Source organism: Dermacentor albipictus, chromosome 1 (assembly GCF_038994185.2).
Source record: "Dermacentor albipictus isolate Rhodes 1998 colony chromosome 1, USDA_Dalb.pri_finalv2, whole genome shotgun sequence".
NCBI lineage: Eukaryota > Metazoa > Arthropoda > Arachnida > Ixodida > Ixodidae > Dermacentor > Dermacentor albipictus.
Genome location: NC_091821.1, coordinates 62,085,939 through 62,104,528, shown reverse-complemented (window position 1 = coordinate 62,104,528; position 18,590 = coordinate 62,085,939). Strand labels below are relative to the sequence as shown.

The 18,590-nt window shown below is 43.0% G+C and overlaps 1 protein-coding gene across 5 annotated transcripts in view; it reads left to right on the top strand.

Annotated features, from left to right (window-relative positions):
* The window catches only part of LOC139047613 (uncharacterized), a 213,060-nt gene that overhangs the window by 65,113 nt on the left and 129,357 nt on the right, over nt 1–18,590 (top strand). For all 5 annotated transcript variants that reach the window (XM_070521470.1, XM_070521472.1, XM_070521475.1 and 2 more), the window contains 2 exons: nt 7,283–7,476; nt 12,230–12,390. In XM_070521470.1, coding sequence (XP_070377571.1) covers nt 7,283–7,476; nt 12,230–12,390 — 355 coding nt within the window. The remainder of the gene's footprint in view (nt 1–7,282; nt 7,477–12,229; nt 12,391–18,590) is intronic.

Sequence of the window (18,590 nt, the reverse complement as noted above, 5' to 3'; positions counted from 1 at the left end):
AGCAAGGATGGCTGAAGTTTGTGGCTGCGATTTCTCCTTTGTTCGGGTGCCAGACTGCTTCTTCTGTAGTGACAGCTGTAGGAAAGATGCTGACCTCTGTGGGAGTGGGTATGAACAGGATGTTAACAGTGTTAGGGACAACACGGTCCACATACGTGCCAGGTGCATCCCGCAGACAAACGCCATGAACCCCATTTACATGAAGTGGAGCTCATGTTAACTAGCCGATAAATTTTGTTGACGAATGCGATGTCTCGATCATTAAAAAAAAAGAAATTCTACCCTTGCCGTAACGCTGCTTCTGTACTTCAATAATAAGCACCCAATGTTAGTTCAGACTTATATCGAACAAATCCGCACGGTGCGATGTCTGCATATGCCATTGTGATTTTTCTGCCGATGAATAGATGTGCCATCGCTGAATAAGTGCAGCCAAAGTCACCTTAAGAAGAGTAATTGCGAATTTACAGATGGAAACGCGTACGCTAGTCAACGAAGTCACCAAACACACCGGTTAATAAAAATGCATTTTAGCGCTGTACCGCTGATGCAGTTCTGCTGCATACGCAAATGAACTGCCATTCCCGCTGCAGTTTTTGCAATTCTAAATTCCCCAAGGGAGCTGCTTGGAAACGTACAAAGCTAAAGTCGAACTTTTCACTACTTTTCTGAAAATTTTGTTAGAGAGAGGTGCCACGTGATATATTCAAAGGCAGAGCAGCGCCAGTTAAAGTAGATGAGTACTGGCGGAAAGGCCAAGTTTTGTCCTCTGCAGCATAAACATAATAAGAAAGAATTAAGTTAAGTACAAAATTCACACGCAAGATGGGACTACGTTGTGAAACAAACAAATCACTTGGCGTGTTAACTCTGCTCAGACAGCATCGAGGTGTGAAGAGTTCCCAAACGTGACACGAATTTTCAGGGAAAAATGGAACAAAAATACCATTTGCAGCAACTATTAGCAATTCTCGACCTGAACTACCTATTTTCTAAACACATTTCCCAAAAACCACAATATCTAAGATGCCTCCGGGCGAAAAGAATAAAGCTGTTAAAGAAGCGCTTGCTTGGTATCATTCCGATAAGACACAGCGTGATTTATACCCTTCAAAAATTAGGCAGTGTGAAAACCTCGCAGTTTAAAAGAATCAACAAGAGATACATGAAGCAACTAGAAACAATTAAACATCTGTGAAGCCACGCTTAAAATAGATGTAAAAACATGAAGTGCGCGACAGCTGGTGTGAGGATTTACCGGGCCACATAAAACCAACAATTTCAGTTCTTGCAAACTTCAGTAGCTTTAACATACAACCCAATGTGCTCGTGCAGTCTTGCTGCCTAGCTAGCGCAGCGTGGTAAAGAAGCGGAAAACAATATAAGCGGCAAATGGCATTCCGAACTTCAGCGAAATGCCTTTAAACCGCATGCTGTACTGCAGACTAACTTTGTCACTTACGCGTCCAACTATGATCGAGTGGGGAAAAACAATGCGACAAAGGAAAGGATGAGAACAAGAAATTTCCCGCCGAAGTGACGATCCATTGCTACCGTTGCTCCCGCTGATGTGGCTTTGCGGGGAATGATTAGAACCGTATCGCCGGCACGTTTTTGCTGGTATTTAAGCCCCCCACCCTGCATCAATTCTTCTTCGACATTTCTTGAAGCTTTGGCCACTCCACACATGCGAAGCGTGCTGCCTATTTTGCTCTGAAAACGTGAATAAGACAGAGAAGCACTATCAACGAACACAACAAGCTACGGTGTGCGGCTGGCCCCTCTCCCGTGTGTTCTGCGCAAGGCTGCCACAAGTCCATCGGCGCGCACTACGTGTACAGCCATGCGCAGCCACGGCCTAAAACTACACCCCCCACTCAGTTTGTTCCCCCCCCTCGCGTGTGCTTGATAGCATTACCCCGAGCTTGCACCCCTCCCCCTCTTTCCCTTCGCTTGTGCGGGAAGGCAGCATTTGTGAAGCCACCATCTTTCCTGTCTCACCCTCGCATACTTTCACTCGCACCTAAAGCACACAGTGCGATGGGCGCAATAGGATCTCGTCGCAATTGTACTCTATACGGAACATGATGTGTGTACACTTCAGTAGTCGCTCTTGTTGCGCAGCCCATGATTTGAGAGGTGTGTTTGCAAGCAGCCGCTTTTAATTTAAGCAGTTGACCATCTGTGTCCCTGGAAGTTTCCATTTATTGTCTTGGCATCCCTTACGGCGGATGTGAAATTTTGGTATTTTGAAATGGCGTACAAACACTGCATTATATTGAGGTTCTAGATACATGGTGTTCTATGGACAAGGAGTTTATTACAAGTTAAATATTACGTTATATTGAGAATTTCATTATATTGAAGTTATATTGAGGTTCAACTATTCCAGTTAGTACCCGCCGTGGTTGCTCAGTGGCTATGGTGTTAGGCTGCTGAGCACGAGGTCGCGGGATCGAATCCCGGCCATGGCGGCTGCATTTCGATGGGGGCGAAATGCGAATACACCCGTGTACTTGGTGGTCAAAATTTCCGGAGTCCCCCACTACGGCGCGCCTCATAATGAGAAAGTGGTTTTGGCATGTAAAACCCCATATATTAAATTATTCCAGTTAGTTATGGCTTGTGGCTTTAGTGTGAAACAAGACTCCAATGATTTTCTTATAATTCTATTGTCTTGGGCATCGGGATTTATTTATTACAAACTTTCAATGGTAAAATGAATATAAAAACTTTAGTCTGTATCTTTGCATCTGCAGGCTTTCTTTATTTGCTGCTTTTAAGATAGCTGTGGGTGATGTCAGCCCGTTACGGTTGGATATACAGTCATTACAGGATATACAGTCTAATCATGATGTAGTGAAAATGGCTACAATGAATTATCGGATGTAGCAAAGAATTCTAAAATGAACTTGAAAAAGGGGGGTACGAGCGAAACACGCGCACACAAGGAAAAGCTGTTAGACACGGACGGACGCTGGACTTTGAACTGTACTTTATTGAAATTTACATTGCTGCACATAATAAATTTTGTGCTTTGCTGGTACCCCCCCCCCCCCCCCTTTTTCAAATTCATCATGTACCAACTGGCCCAACAGCTTGCGTTAATGCACCTCAAATCTAAAATGTTTCTCGCCAATATCAGCATGTAACAAATGCAGTTAAACCTCGTTATAACAGTTGCATCGGATGTACTTTCATTATATCCAATATTTGTTATAAATCATACGCTCGGATATTGCCAAAAAAGGATATTGTGATCAGGTCTGTATGAAAGAATTGCAAGAGGGTTGCCTCCGACAGGCCAGCAAAGGCTCTCCTGCAGATTTGGATGACCTGTCGACATCTTGCTGTGCTGATACGAGGCACAGGAACAATAAATTATACTCACGCTCTGCAAATTCCTGAACATGGAACAGTGTGAACAATGTTATTGCGTAGGATAAAAACATTGGCTTCCCGACTGTGGACGAGCCACACCAAGCTGCTCGCCAAAATGTGCGTGCTGCCGACAGACTTTTCGGACTCGGAAGGGACTGATTTGTACTCCGCTGCTTTGGCTGTCAGTCTAGCCCTTGCATCTGTTCTCGCACTTGATTGCCGATAAGGTCTACAAGAGTGAAAATGCCTATTGGCAGCGAGATTCCCATGGCGGCTTATGACCAGCCATCATGCTGGCTGCACTGCTTAGGCTGCTTCGTCGTGAGTCGGCTATAATAGTTGCGGTCGACGTGGTGGCAGCATTGTTCATGGTCACCATGTATGCGACATCTTGGCACGGTTCATGCCTGAAACACTGTGCGGCATGACATTTTCTGTTATTGTTGCGATACATTAGTGCTAAGTGTTGGTTGCAGTCCCGCAGAAATTGTGCAGGTCTGAAAAATTGGTGACTGTATTATACATTTTTCCTTCTAGAATATGTATCTTGAGGCTAGTGCAAATCGGAATTTACTTCGCTATTAGCCCCGAGAATTAGGAGTGGCGCCCTCTCGCGAGTGACGTCACGGCCAGGACGCCGCTCGCTCCGGCTCGCTCGGCTTCCGCGCGCGCTCGTTCCCTTCGTGTATGCTTGGGGGATGGGTAGCTCGAGCCGTACGTATTGAAGAATACGTCGGCTTCTTTCAGCTGCCATACCTTAACCACAGTTTCTTCTTCAAAAGCGTGTGAGTCGAGAAACTTTGCCGCTTGGATATCGCAAGCTAAGTAGCGTTAAAGGAGTCTACTAGGTTTTGCAATGCATATATATGCGCCGTGTCTATCGGTAAATTTTGACTAAAAAAAGAATATCTGCAAATTCAACGCGCGAAGTTGTGTATGATGCTTCGCTAAACACTTAACAATCCTTTAGTATTTAGTTATGAGAGGCATTGCATTTTACGTGGAAGAAAAATTTGGTAATTGGCGTCAACATGTTATCTGATTTTAGAAAGACACTGCCCAGCAAAGCTCTCATCATGATTCCTATTACTCTGGTGTGTTGTTCTATTCAAATATGGCCATTCATTAATGCGTAAAAAAAATAGTTAGGCGCGCATTTCTTATGAAAAAGTTTGCTGCTACTTTCATCCCCCTCTGAAACAGGCCTCCAAAAAACGAATTGCTAATGGCTGCTAACACGACGGCGCGTCATGTAGAGTGTTTACATAGTTAATTCACAAACACCATAGTAGCAATCACCTGAGAGAAAAGTTTCGTTGTTAAGATCGAGAGCCACTCCATTGAAAGTGATGAAATGTTTCATAGTGGCCCTCAGTAGCCTTTATCGACAATATGGCACACCCCCGATCACTTAACGGTAGCAATCGACTGTCCGTATGGCGAGGCACGCTATGTTCGCGAAACCCATCAGTTCACTACAACTTCGAATTAAAACCATAAAGCATTTTTTTTTTTACAGCGCCAACAAGAATGGCTAAAGTATTCTCGAGCTACTACACCGCAGCTTAGATTTCCTGTATACAAAAGGAAAATTCAAGCACCTTCTGTCTCACCATGTCTCGATCCAGCGTTATTCAATTATACAAACGGATAACTATTCGCTTCGTCGGTACATAAAAGAGAACCTTGCAGGCAAATTAAGTTTGCTCCAATCCAGTCGCAAACATTCATAAAGAAAGCACCACAAGCCTTGCATATACTTTCACTTGATTTCTGACCCTCCACCGGGGGAATTTCGATATCTTCAATATGTCCCATACTACTAATCATTGACGCTTCGACTTCTTTCTGGCTGCAGCTATGCGGTCCAGCAGGCATACTTCACTAAAAAAATTGGGCCGAGCAGGCTGTGTCAGTTAATTCACCAAACAGATTCGTCATGTATATTCCTCAAGCAGCAAGCACCAGTAAATTTCTCAAGTGAGTTTGATTTGATTTATTAATTTCCATTTACACACACATGTACAGAGGAGTGGTAAGTTGAGGTGGATGAGGGAAAAAAGTCGCACAGACGCGGCTTGAGGTAACCTCACCCCCTTAGGTACAATATGGCTGCACGGGGTAACACATCAAGCGCCATATAAATTACATTTATATAGTGGCCATAAAACATTGCAGTTATACAATATATGAAAGAACAGTGAAATATTTCCACAATAATAATGCAAAACACACTGCGGCATTGAAATAAATAAATGATATACACTTGGTAATATAGACAAAAAAAGAGGAACTTAACTTACATTATTAATCATTAACAAACGCACCCTAAAGAGGTGAGTTGAACGTGTAGCACGGAAAAGGAAATATATATTGGTACATTCCTATTTGTACTCTGTAAATAGCTGTAAGCCTTCATTAACTTTACTTCAAATTTCCGCCGCTTAAAAAAAATAAACACGTGAAGAACTGCCTAATGTTGACAAGCAGTTAAAGAAGCAAGTGAGGCGTGTAGAATCTAAGCTCCAGTATAATTCAAGTCCCCGTGCTACTGCCGAGCGTTTATGTGAGGAAATGCAAAAATTCGATATTATACCATGAACTACTCGTCGTGAGCAAACCTATTTTAGCGGAATAAAATCAACGTAACTGCTGTAGAAGTCATATATAGCCAGCTTTGCGACATACTTGTTGCACCGCGGCAGTTATGGTATCATAACTGGATTCCTATAGGCTATGCTTTTGCGATTGTCTATCCGCGCATGAAAAACCCGCAATGGGCTGGTCTGCGTCGCTTCGGCTGGCACTGTAGCGTTGCCTTCGAGAGCTGCATTGTTGTCTAAGAAATTAGCTCTTTGAATAAATGTTCGCAAAGGAAGACGTCGTAAAAATATATTTGACACGACCACCATAAGTATACAAGCAGAGAGAACGAGGGCGAACAAACGAAAACACCGCAGAAAGCGCCCGGACAACGCCCGAACTGTAGCAGACGACAGGCGCGAGTCCGTGCCCTGACGTCACGCGAGCGGCGCTCGCAGTGCCGCCCGTGTTCGTTCTCGGGGCTAATAGCCAATACCGTATCTGATTCCACATTTTTGATTTCATCATTGCAGGAGAATGCTCCATTGGAATAAAAGTGACCAGCCAAATTTTATACATCTTGGATCTAACGAACTAATTCGTTATATTGGTAATCATTACATCAAGGTTCAACTATATATGCTTATAGTGTATATCATATGTAATAGCAAAGCTATCTTGGTGTTGAATGTGACTTCTTTAAAATGAGGTTCGACTGTACATGAACCCGATTTCCTTTGTACAGCAATGAAGGGGGCTAGTTGAACGTTCATGGCTATATTGCACTCAGTTTTACACAGGCGATATTAAGTGAAGGACGGGACATGGACGGATGTAGCCTTTGTACAGTTGTTGTTTTTTGTGTAAGGATTTCATATGACAGTGGCATATTCCAATATAGGGGTTTAATATTTTAAAAGCAAGAATTTTTTTTTTGTTGTTGGCTTGCATAGACAACTGGCTCAAGTGAAGGCACTTTCTCAAAAGTGCCTTCAGTATGTTTAAGGTAGCCATTCCATCTAAGGTTAAAGAAACTAACACCTACATATTCAACTGGTTGTTATGCAGAGAAGTTCATTCTTGTAGTATGAAAATGATAAAAGCTTTTTCCAGGAGACAGTCATCACAACATATTTCTTATTGTAAAGGTTCATTTGCCACACGAAGGACCGTGCATCAATTTATGCTCAAAAGGGGTTTAGTAAAGTCTGGTCGCTAGATGTAAGAATTCCTTGGTTTAAAATGCAATGTTTGGCAAAGAGTGTATTTTTACCAGTAAGTCGCAAACGATGTTGTTATTCTTATAATGGTGGTGCAGGAAATGACAGGTGTCGAGCTGTGCCCTACAGAGTACGGCTATGACAACATGATGAACCTGATAGCAGACTTCAGGCACGTGGTTTCTGTGTCACGGCCATTTTCTGATGGAGACTTCATGATCTGTCTTCATGCTTCACCCAAAGAACCCACTCTGGATATCAAGATGGTGAACGTCATGCAGGCATTAATAAGGTAATGTGTACTAAGTACAAATTCCTGAAAACAATCTGGGGTGTCAGATAAATGACGGATATTTGCCACTCACCTGAAAGCAGCAGGATGTTGCATGGTTAACTCAACAATTTTCGTAAATGGCTAACATTGCAATTAGAAAAGAATTCCCGTAGCTCCTCTTTAAATAGTGAGACACCTTGAATGTTTCTGCAGAACTTGTGTGGCTAATCATCATCTAGAGGCAAGTATTAAGCCAATGTGGCCGGCTAAATACTATTCCAGAAGCTTTGCAGCACTTGCCTTGTGCCAAGAAAAACATAGTTCCCGATAAAGTAGTAACTGAAGGGGCTGCATTTCTCTAGCACATTTCAAATCGGCTGCATCGGGCGAGGTGGTGCGACACTGCATACATCATCGCCGCCGTTTATGGCCATCAGTGAGTAAAGCGGCGGTGCCTTTGATCCAGCGCTGCAATTTTTTACATAAAATGCAAGGTTGTGGCCGGAAACCAATCCCAGATGGAGCCAAAACTGCGGTTAATTGTCAAAAGAAAGCATGTGTCGATTGTAAGTGCAGGACGTACTAATCTTGAAAGGCTGCACACTACCAGAACTGCCAAAATGTCAGAATGTGGGCAGCGCAAGGTCTAGCAAGAATGAAAATGTGCCGTTGTCAACGGTATCATCAATCCGTTTTTTTTTGCTAAGAATCTAATAGTGTAAAAACTGGAATATAGGTTGATGCTGTATATAGGTCGATCCCTGACTTTGAGGTAAATAAAATTGAAAAAAAAAATTCTTTAATGCAATGAACTACAGCACACACTCTATTCTACCAATACGCTGATTCATTGCCTGTGATGAAAGCCGCACATCAACTGTGGCAATTCTTGTCCGAGAATGACTGCTAAGTCACTAATGACATCCCACAGCACATCACCAATGATGGCCAAAGCATTTGTTATGCAGGACTAGGCACGTGCAACGCTCTCGGTGATCAGTGAACAGCACGCACTGGGTACCTGAGTTGCACGCTGGTGATCACTGCAGCTGACTGCAGGCGTCCTCGAGTGACTGCAGGCGTCCTCGAGTGACTGCAGGCGTCCTCGAGTGACTGCAGGTGTCCGCGAGTGACTACTAGCGTCCTCGTGTGTATACTGGCCATTCATTTGGTTGCATGGTCTAGCTTCAGTCAATTGCAGCTTCAGGTTTTTTGTGCCGTGTTCGCACCCTACAGTGGCCGACAAGAGTTCTCCTACGCGCCGCCAATTTGTCCCAGCTGATAGTCGTTCTTGCACATGATGCGCCTGAATAAATTCTACTATAGTGTCTGAAGTTGAGCATGAACAGCATAGCAGCCGTAGTGTAAGTCAACACTTGCACTCACTGTGGTTGCACTGTTTTGCAACCAGATTGGGCAGCATTGCCATGCTCTTGTTTGCGTTACCAAATTCTATCGCATCAATTTTGAATGCAGCACTAAAGTCAAGGAGAGGCCTGCTAATTTTGCATCCCAAGAACTTTTGGGGGGGGGGGGGGGCAAGAAAAAACCTCTACCTGTATTTCAGTTTTTACAGCAGAGTAGACAAGTAGCATTCCATCTTACGATGCACTGTAATGATATTTTTTTTGTTATCAGTGGTGGAATATTAATGACACAGTTTATAATGAGGCATCGCAGCGTAATCTGGCTATTACTAGAATGTCCCAGTAGAGGGTCAAATTGTGTCGTACATTTACCTCGATTTCTCGCATCTAAAGCTCTGTTCTTGATAATATTGACGGTTTGGGAATTTCTGAGCAATAATCTATCATTGTAAAATGTTTTACTGAATAATTGCCTTTTGTGTACATTTAAGACGCACTTTTTACCTAAAAAGTTTTTTATCACCATAGAGTGTTTTGCAAAGTTTGGAGGTGTGACTAAGCCTAATTGCTCCACAGCCAAAGCATGTTGCCGCTAATCAAGCGGCTCTTGTGATTGCAACCTGCTCTGTGCATCTTCCTTTTCCATGCTGAATGTGCAAGTTGCAAAAAAATTTTTTCTTAATCGCTTCCATGTTTCGGGGCACGTTAAAGAACCCCAGGTGGTTGAAATTGGAGTCCCCCTCTACAGCGTGCCTCAAAATCGGATCGTGGTTTTGGCATGTAAAATCCCAGAATAAAAACTTTTTTTCATCATGCAACACTGTACAACCTGCCTCTGCTCCAATGATGTTCGTTTCAGGGCAACATATGGCGGCAGTTTGCTTTAAACTAGTGCATGAGGAGCAAATCTTGAATTACGGCACAAAGTAGTGATGTGAACAAGAGCTTACAAAGGCATGAATTTATTCCGTCTTGCCTGGTTTTCCCATTCTATTGCATTAATACAGATGAAGGTACACAAATGAATGAAGTCTTGGCTGAATGAAATTCAGCTTCAGTTCATTATGGGAATGCAGTCTGTTTGTGGGTGCATTAGCCATTTGGGATGAAGTGGAGCTGGCATCACTACCTCTAATTAGCATACTTGTGTATACTGCTATGATAGTAAAATATTACATGTGATTAGGTGTAAAACAGCTTGGTTGTCAAATATTTTTTTGTGTTAATGTGGCAGAGGTTTTTGCAATCAGTGTCTCACTGCTTTCTGAAAGCAGGAAGAAAAGAAATCGAAGTTTCCAAAAACTACATTTCTATTTTTTGGGTAGCCACCATGAAATTATGTGCAGACTTTTAGGCCCTGTACTGCACGACTAGATGTAGCTCCGCTTTTCTTGAGTGCCATTTTCCTTTCCACGCTACCAAATGTTTATGCATATTGCTAAGAACAGAGCTGCACGACACACAATATCGGCTATAGTACAGCTACTTGAAATCTCTCCAGATCCACCATAGTAGCTTAGTGGCTATGGCGTTACGCTTCTAAGCATGAGATCACGATTTTGATTCCCAGCCGCCACGGCCGCATTTTGGTGGGGGTGAAATGCAAAATCGGCTGTGTACCATACATTGGGTGCGTGTTAAAGAGCACCAAGGGGTCGAAGTTAATCCAGAGTCCCCCCCATTACTGAGTGCTTCATAATCAATCAGATTGTGGTTTTAGTGTGTAAAATCCCGCAATTAAATAATTATATTATTATTTAATGTTTATTCAGGCAGAATATGGCACGAGGACATTTTTCATTTTTGTGTTCTTATGCAATCCCACACACTCCTCTACCTATTGCAAAAAGAATCATTTTTACCTTGTGCCGTTAAAAAGTTGCAGGGTAAATTGTAAGGTTCACCGTGCTTGGTAGATTGGGTTTCACATTTTTTTTACTTCCTTGTTTTACAATAATATGTCAGTTTAGTATTATTCTTTGCTCACATCAATAATATAAAATCGGGGTTTTTTGGAATCTCGTCTAGTGGAGAAGAGGCACGAGGAAAAAAAGAACACTGACAAAAAAAAAAACATTGAGAAATTAAGACGTTTCATCTTGCACAATGGTGCTGAAATATTGTGAACATTTATTGTGAACAAGGCTCCCATTTGGGAGCCATAACATCTTAATTTTTTTTTCTTGATCGGCATTCTTTTTTCATCATCAATAATGTGTCATATTTTTCAATATTTTGCTAATTTTTTGCTTAAAGCATTCAAAAGGGAGTGTTTCAATGGCCTGAATTGGGCAAAGGATTCCAAAGGACGTGTACTTGAACCTGGAAATCCTCTCTCAAGTTTGATCTCGTTTCTTGAGAGCAAACTGCTTTCCGAAAAGGGTCACTACTGACCACAATGCTCAGCTTAAAAGCTTGCGTCGAACAGCATGCAGCTACAGTGGTTTGCAGTGGTGCTCGTCATGCATTTTTATTTTTGATAAGGTAGAAACTGGTGCAACACGATAGTGAGCCAGCTGGTATTAAAACTGCCCTGTGCTGACACTAGCTTGCATTTAGTGCAAATTGCATGTGAATGCACCCTGCATGTGTGCTACCATGTGCCGTTTATATAACCAATATCGCCATCTGTTGCTAACAAAAGAGTTGACCAGACAGACCGCTAAATTTGGAAGTGGACCTAAGCTTGCAGAACTTCTGAAGTGATTCCCGCTCAGGTGCTGCAAATGCCCTTATTAGCAGGAATGAAAAAAGCTTGGGGAAGACACTGTGGGCCCAAAAAATAAATAAGGATGAGTCTTGTACGCAGCTGCCACAAGGGCCTCCTGCAAGGACTACTATGTAAGTGCGGATTTGGCGTGTGGTGGTTTCGTTAAATCTGAAATGCAATGCAAGATTTATTTTAGTCAAGAAATTGCTTAAATGAATGAAGACAAAATGGGTTTTCGTTTTTCCCTAATGCCATTTGCAGAACCCAGTTTGAGAACCCCTGATTGAGAGGGAAAAGAGAACAAATTATGAACAAATAAAGCAGAAACTTATGTACATGAGTTTTTGTACATGTGCATGTACAGGTGTCTTTGTGTGAGGGAAAATGGGTGGCATAGTTCTCAGAGCCAAATGCCAGTGGAACTGCCACTCCCTGTACTATGTTCTACAGCTGAAATTCAAAATGAAATTTGTCTCCTTTTCTGTTAAGGCCAAGGAAGTACTTTTTATTATTGTGTATTTCATATCACATTTTCTTCCTAACTATGAATCAGTAGCACCCATATTTCACAGTTTCTGAAAACGAAAGGTGAAGAATTAAGCAAACAAAGAAAGTGACATGTTACTCTAGCACTAATGAATGAGCTTTGTTACATTTAATGTGCATGCTTAATCATTGCAATATTCTATTACAGGATGAGCGGGCCACAGGGCCTGACCTTGGATGAACTTCTGCAGTTCTATCAGGAAGTGACAGGGGAAAGCATGAACCCTGCAGAGCATGGCTTCACACGCCAGACATTTGTTCTCTTCCTCACAGCGCAGTTGAACTTGACATACGAGTCCCTGGGCAGAGGTATGTACAAACTTTGTTTAACAGTTGAGCATGTTATTCTCATTTCAGGTAAAAATAATGCACAAAATTGAACCTGCACTGTGAGTGCCTCTCCCTATGCACACCATAGCTTGAATAGTGGCACCAGTGAGCATTACCTTTTCAAGTTAGTTTTACACTTTCACATTTTTTGAAAACCCCTTTGTAATTGTTCTGCACTCTCTATATGAAGACTGCCTGCTGTCTTGATTCTTATAAAGAAATAGGGGTAGCTGCAAGCTGACAGTGCAAGCATTTGAGCTCTCAATGCATCTCCAAGCTCTGCCATGACTTTCTCAAGTTGCTCTTGGAAGTATGATCAGGTATATACTCATGACAGTGCACCATGTACTACATGAATCGAGAAAAAGTTCGGCACAAGTAAGAGGAACAGTGCCCTAGCTAAGTCTATTTGCTGCCGTGAATTCTCAAGTGCACCTTGAGGACGAGAGCAAGAACCAAGGGGGTTCTAAGCAATGCAGGAGTGGCAGTCATTAAGCTTCATCTGTGAGACCAATTGCCGCCACTATCAGACCTAGGAGCATGCTCTGAAGGGCTCATATATGTCGCTCATACCAAATGGGCGAGTGTACATTCTTACTATGCCCTACCGTGTAAGTATAGCCAAGGGGACACAAGAATAAACTAACGGCTTGAGTAGACATGGAACTATCACCCTCATAGACATTGACAATCATTGATCTGTAAGTACTGAGCAAGCTGTACTGATGTACCAAGCGAGTTTTGGGGATGGTGGTCTGTTCATCCATGACATCATTTGTAGTCGTCACCAATTTTGGATTGTAGCCGCATAATAATACCTAAGCCTTGGACCACGTATCAACAGGGGCCATATGTTATGGAAATACTGTGTGTAGCTCTGTACCAACTATGGGTTTATTTGTTTTGTATACAGTACATATTTGAAGCTGAACATTACGGGACATCACTGTTCAATTTGTGCTCATATACTAAAAGGTTCATGCACTCCTAAAGCTAATGTAGTGTATATTTAAAATCTCTGCTTAACTGATAATTTTCTGCAGTCCTGATAGACCAGTTACAACATTATTGCACCTTAGACTGGCAAATTAAAATAAGCAGGTGTCACATTTACACGATTATAATGCGCCCTTAATTGTCCCTTAATGCCCTTGATATTCCTATCACCAGTTTTTCATAGTAAGAGAGAGAATAGTGGCAATCTATCCTTACTTGGAAAAATAATTTATTGCATTCGAGCTACAGTAGACTGGGTGTCACTCTTCACTGTTGGATGTTGGATTTTTAACTTTTAACTGCCCCAGGGCATATTGCCCTCAATGCCTTGTATGGCATCTCAGATACCTCATTTCTTAAATGGTTTGCAGCCTAATGAATTTCTGGAGCAGGCACTAAGCTACTGGAACTTCTACAGCTGAGGTGCCCTTCTAAGCACAGTCAATTTTCATCATGTTGACCTTCATAATGTTGGCATATTGAGCTGATCATAGGAGCCGCTGTCACCCTTTTGAGTCAGTCAGAAATAAAAAAGATAGTGAATTCCACACTGTGGTAGTATTTTGCGGTCTCTAGAATATTTTCACCCTAATAGTGTGTTGATTAGATTGGATTACAGTGATTTTTAATGCCAATGATGAATTCCTTATCACTATTGCAGTTTTGCTTGCATGCTCTAATCCAACATGCATGTCACTAAAAAAGAGAACAGAAAAAAAAAACCTGGTGGTATAAATTGGTAGATATGAGATATCCAGCAGTGAATCTTTGTACACACACACATCCATTTCTAGCCCTGTAATGCTCACTGCCATTAAATGTTCAATCCACTGTGTGCTTGATTTAGGTGGGCACACATAATCCTTTATGCAACCTTTGCATGGTAATGGCTGCAATTGCAAAGACTACTTTCTGTACAAGATGTGCACCATGCACACAATGCACCAATTGCATGCAACAGCATGAGGTGTATAATTGATGCTTGCCTAGCTTGTGGCAATCACATGGATATCATCGGTCACCACTCAACAGTATTGTACCTATGTATGCCACAAACCAAACAGATGACGAAGGAAAAAATTATGGCTCTCCCGTAATAGAGAGTAGATGTAAGCAAGAAATCGCTACCTGTAAAGCAGATTGGTTGGAGATGATACTAGCCACAATCTTAAAATGGATGTAGTACATGTTCGTAATGGCACACTCCACCATACCACAGCACAACGAATTTGTTTTGAACTGAACCTCATTGCAATGTTGTCTCAGTCAAACAGACATCCGCAGCCCATCAAATGCTGCCGGCTTGATCACACAGCATGGTGCCATCTCTTGAGCCAGCGCAAAACCCACACCACTGAACTTACGGACCAACAGGCAACCCTGTCTCAGCGCCAAAAGATGACAATCAAGTGTATAGTGTCCTGTATCTGCTGTTTAAGTTTTGACTGGTTGCCCGGATGTTTTTGTTTGAGTGCTCGGATAACGGCTCTGGCTTTTGGCTAAAGGTCACTTTAGGTCGCCGACAATGGGAGCTAATAGCATTTTATGCTTAAAAAAGCACCACTAAGATGAAACCGAGAACAGAGAACAAAGGCAACATTCTTAAACTGCCCATACCCAAAAAGGTTGTTGTAGGTTAGGTAAAGTATAGCAGGAAAGCAATAAGACAGTTCCCAGTGGTGGAACAGTTGTGCCAAACTGTGCCGAGAGCAAACCTTCGCACCATCCTGAGCCAAAACAGCATTTTAGTGGAAAATAGCGCCGAGCCTGTGGCAAAGCATGCATAAAACCGAAGCCATCCTTCCATTGATACTTCGCAGCTAGCAAAATTGAAATCAAAACTAACAGCACTCTATCATTATCAACATCATAAAAGGAAGCAGAGGCCCATCGGAGTCATTGGGTTTGTCATTTGCGCATTTTTTCTCTGATGAATGTACCATGTAGTGCTGCTGTACCATCTTGCTGGCGCTTTATTTCGGTGTTCATCGAACCCGCGTGGTACTGCGGAGTTTGCCAAATGAGGATGTCACATTATAGGAATAAAGGGAAGCGTTTTCTATGCTTGTGTGTGATAGCGGGGCTTTGGGAAAGAGCCGCTGCAATCACAATCGCACGTGGTGCATATCATATAGTTAAGAATGGTATTAGCAAGTGAGGTCGAATGTGGTACATGGCGAGAGCCGCCACTTCAATTGGTGCGGCCATGTTCATTGATGCACATTCACGCAAACGCAAAACCCTGTTTGCATCTCACGCATGCACAGTGGTGCTGACGCTCCTTTTTTTTTTTTCCGGCAGCAATATCTTAGCGGCCCCTATTCGAAAACTCCCTAATGTACATGGCACGACAAGAGTGTAATGCATGATGTCGTATTCAGTGCAGGCACATGTTACTCCATCGGTCTTGCCTTTGCCCACAAGCTATGACTGTTGCACTGCGTTGCACCCTGACTTAATAAACCCGCGTTTGTTGACGATCTGTGTGGTATCTTGTTTGCACCGTATCGGCAAACACGGCCGTAGTGCCCTTTGTGCATCACGGTATGGAGGAGCGTCACATCCTTTCTTGACCGTGCTTGCAGGGTAAACGTGGTGCAAACCCAACTCCGCAACATATAGACTATAGCAGAAGATTTGCATGATATATGTTAAGCACATGTGCATTGGAGTCTGCACCAAATGTACTTGCTGCTGCTCCAGATCAGTGTTTTGCCTGTACTAGGACCTGTGGCGAAAAGTGAAAGGGCTGTTCCACCACTAAGTTCCTCTCACACAAGTATTTGGTAGAGAGACAGCTGTGGCCTATGGCACACAGGTGCTTCAGGGATCAAATGTTCAGATGTTGTGTTTTTCTGTGTTTGAACAAAAATTTTTGATCAGTTTCATCATTAGTATAATTTTAGGAAAAGCTGCTCTGCTAACTTTCATAAGCAAATACAGTCGAACCTCAATATATCGAATAGTGTGGTGATCGCGAAATAGTTTGATATAGCCAGAATGAGGTATTAAATCATGTAAAAAACACATCAGAAACTTCTGTGCATCAATCAGTGAACCAAGGGTGCGACTGGGGATCGTCGTTCGGAGCGTGCGATTTGCACTGTGCGCAATTGGCCTAGGCCGCGCCGACTGCGTCTGCTGGGAACGCGTGGTCGATTGCGCCGACTTAGTCAGCCGCACGAAATTGGTGCGGTCTAGGCCAGTCGCGTGCCTCGAGCAGTAAATACTCGAAGCTTCACACAAAGTATTTAATTACCGTATTTACTCGCATAATAATCGGACCTTTTGTCAAAAAAATAGACGCAAATTCAGGGGTGCGATCATTATGCGAGTAAATATGGTATTTATTTAGCTGAAAGTACTGCATCAGTGTAGCCTGCTTCTTATTGGCAGCTGCGTGCTTAAACACGCAGTCCTCAGCATATTTTTAACGATCCACATGCGATAGGCCGGTGCCCTTTATTGCGTCGCAGTAGCGGTGTAGAAGGGCCAATGCAACTACAGGACTACAGCCTCAGTTGAAGTCGGGAGTGGGGCAACATCAGTGCTTGTGGGATCAACCTCTACAGCGTCTTCTTTGGCCGCTACTTCTGCTGTGATCTCTATGTCCGTCAATCAAAGCATTTTGAAACACTGTCAATAACAAAGTATTAAGTGGCGTCTGCCAAGGCGTCTATGAGTTAGCCCAGTGAGTGCGCTGTCGTGTGTCTTTGCGGATGCAAATCGCCAGTTCTCGCGAGACGTGGCGGGCCCAGAGCGTGGCACCGAGGAGCAGTCAGTATGGCAAATGCAATGCACCGCGTCGCAGTAGCGGTGTAGAAGGGCCAATGCAACTACAGGACTACAGCCTCAGTTGAAGTCGGGAGTGGGGCAACATCAGTGCTTGTGGGATCAACCTCTACAGCGTCTTCTTTGGCCGCTACTTCTGCTGTGATCTCTATGTCCGTCAATCAAAGCATTTTGAAACACTGTCAATAACAAAGTATTAAGTGGCGTCTGCCAAGGCGTCTATGAGTTAGCCCAGTGAGTGCGCTGTCGTGTGTCTTTGCGGATGCAAATCGCCAGTTCTCGCGAGACGTGGCGGGCCCAGAGCGTGGCACCGAGGAGCAGTCAGTATGGCAAATGCAATGCACCGTTGATGTTGTCGAACTAGCCAAGCCGCCGCGTGTGTATGCCACTACGTTCAGCTAGCGCCCTTGGCACGATCGATGTGTGCAGCTATAGTGCACAGCAGTGTGGAAGGCCAATCGCACCACCGTTAATTTCGAGGGTCTTGCGGAAATGCTCACCGCCTGTCCACAGAGCGTACGTGGTCTGGGATGGCGAAGTTCGATATATCCATTTTTCGTCCGACCCCATTCGAAGTAAAAAATTAAAATGCGTGCGATTTTCCAGGTGATATAGAAAGTGTTCGATATACACAATAATTTAATATATCCGTGTTCGATATATCAAGGTTTGACTGTACAAAACATCAGCCTTGGACCATACATTTGCCTTTAACTGACAGATTAACAAAATTGTTGACAGAGGTTTTTTAAGAAACATTTTTATGCTGCATTAATATGTATTTATGCATCATATCATAGAGAAGTTATAAAGCAATAGAAAAATCCTAGGCTGAATCACTCATATTTTGCCTATTAAACAGTTAATCTCAAAGGAAGGAAGGAGAGGTCAGTGCAGTTCATGTTAACCTCTTCCCACTTCGTGTATCATATATTATAGAACAATTTTAAGCATAATAGAATTGAAAGCAAGGAAGAAAATCTGAACCAGAAAGTCTCGGATGGCACAACTTTTGTCTGGGTCAGGTTGTATTCCGAAAGCGTCTACAAGATGGCCCGACAACGGAATTTGGCAGCGGCCAAAATGGCGTTTCGATGAGTTGAGTTGAGCCTGGCCTTACAAAAAACATCAAGTATGGTAGAGAGACTTTCAGTGTGAATGTCAAATGTTGGTGAAAAGACGAGTAACGTTGTCAGAGTATTACAGGCGTGTGGACCATTTGAAATCCTGAAGCAAGGAGTCTATCATAGGCTTAAACCTGGCCGGCACCTTACATAATCCAAGGGGCGTAACTTTGAACTATAAAAGACCATTGGGTGTTATAAATGCAGTCTTTTCTTTGTCTATGCCATCGACAGCAATTTGCCAGTATCCAGATCGAAGGCCAATAA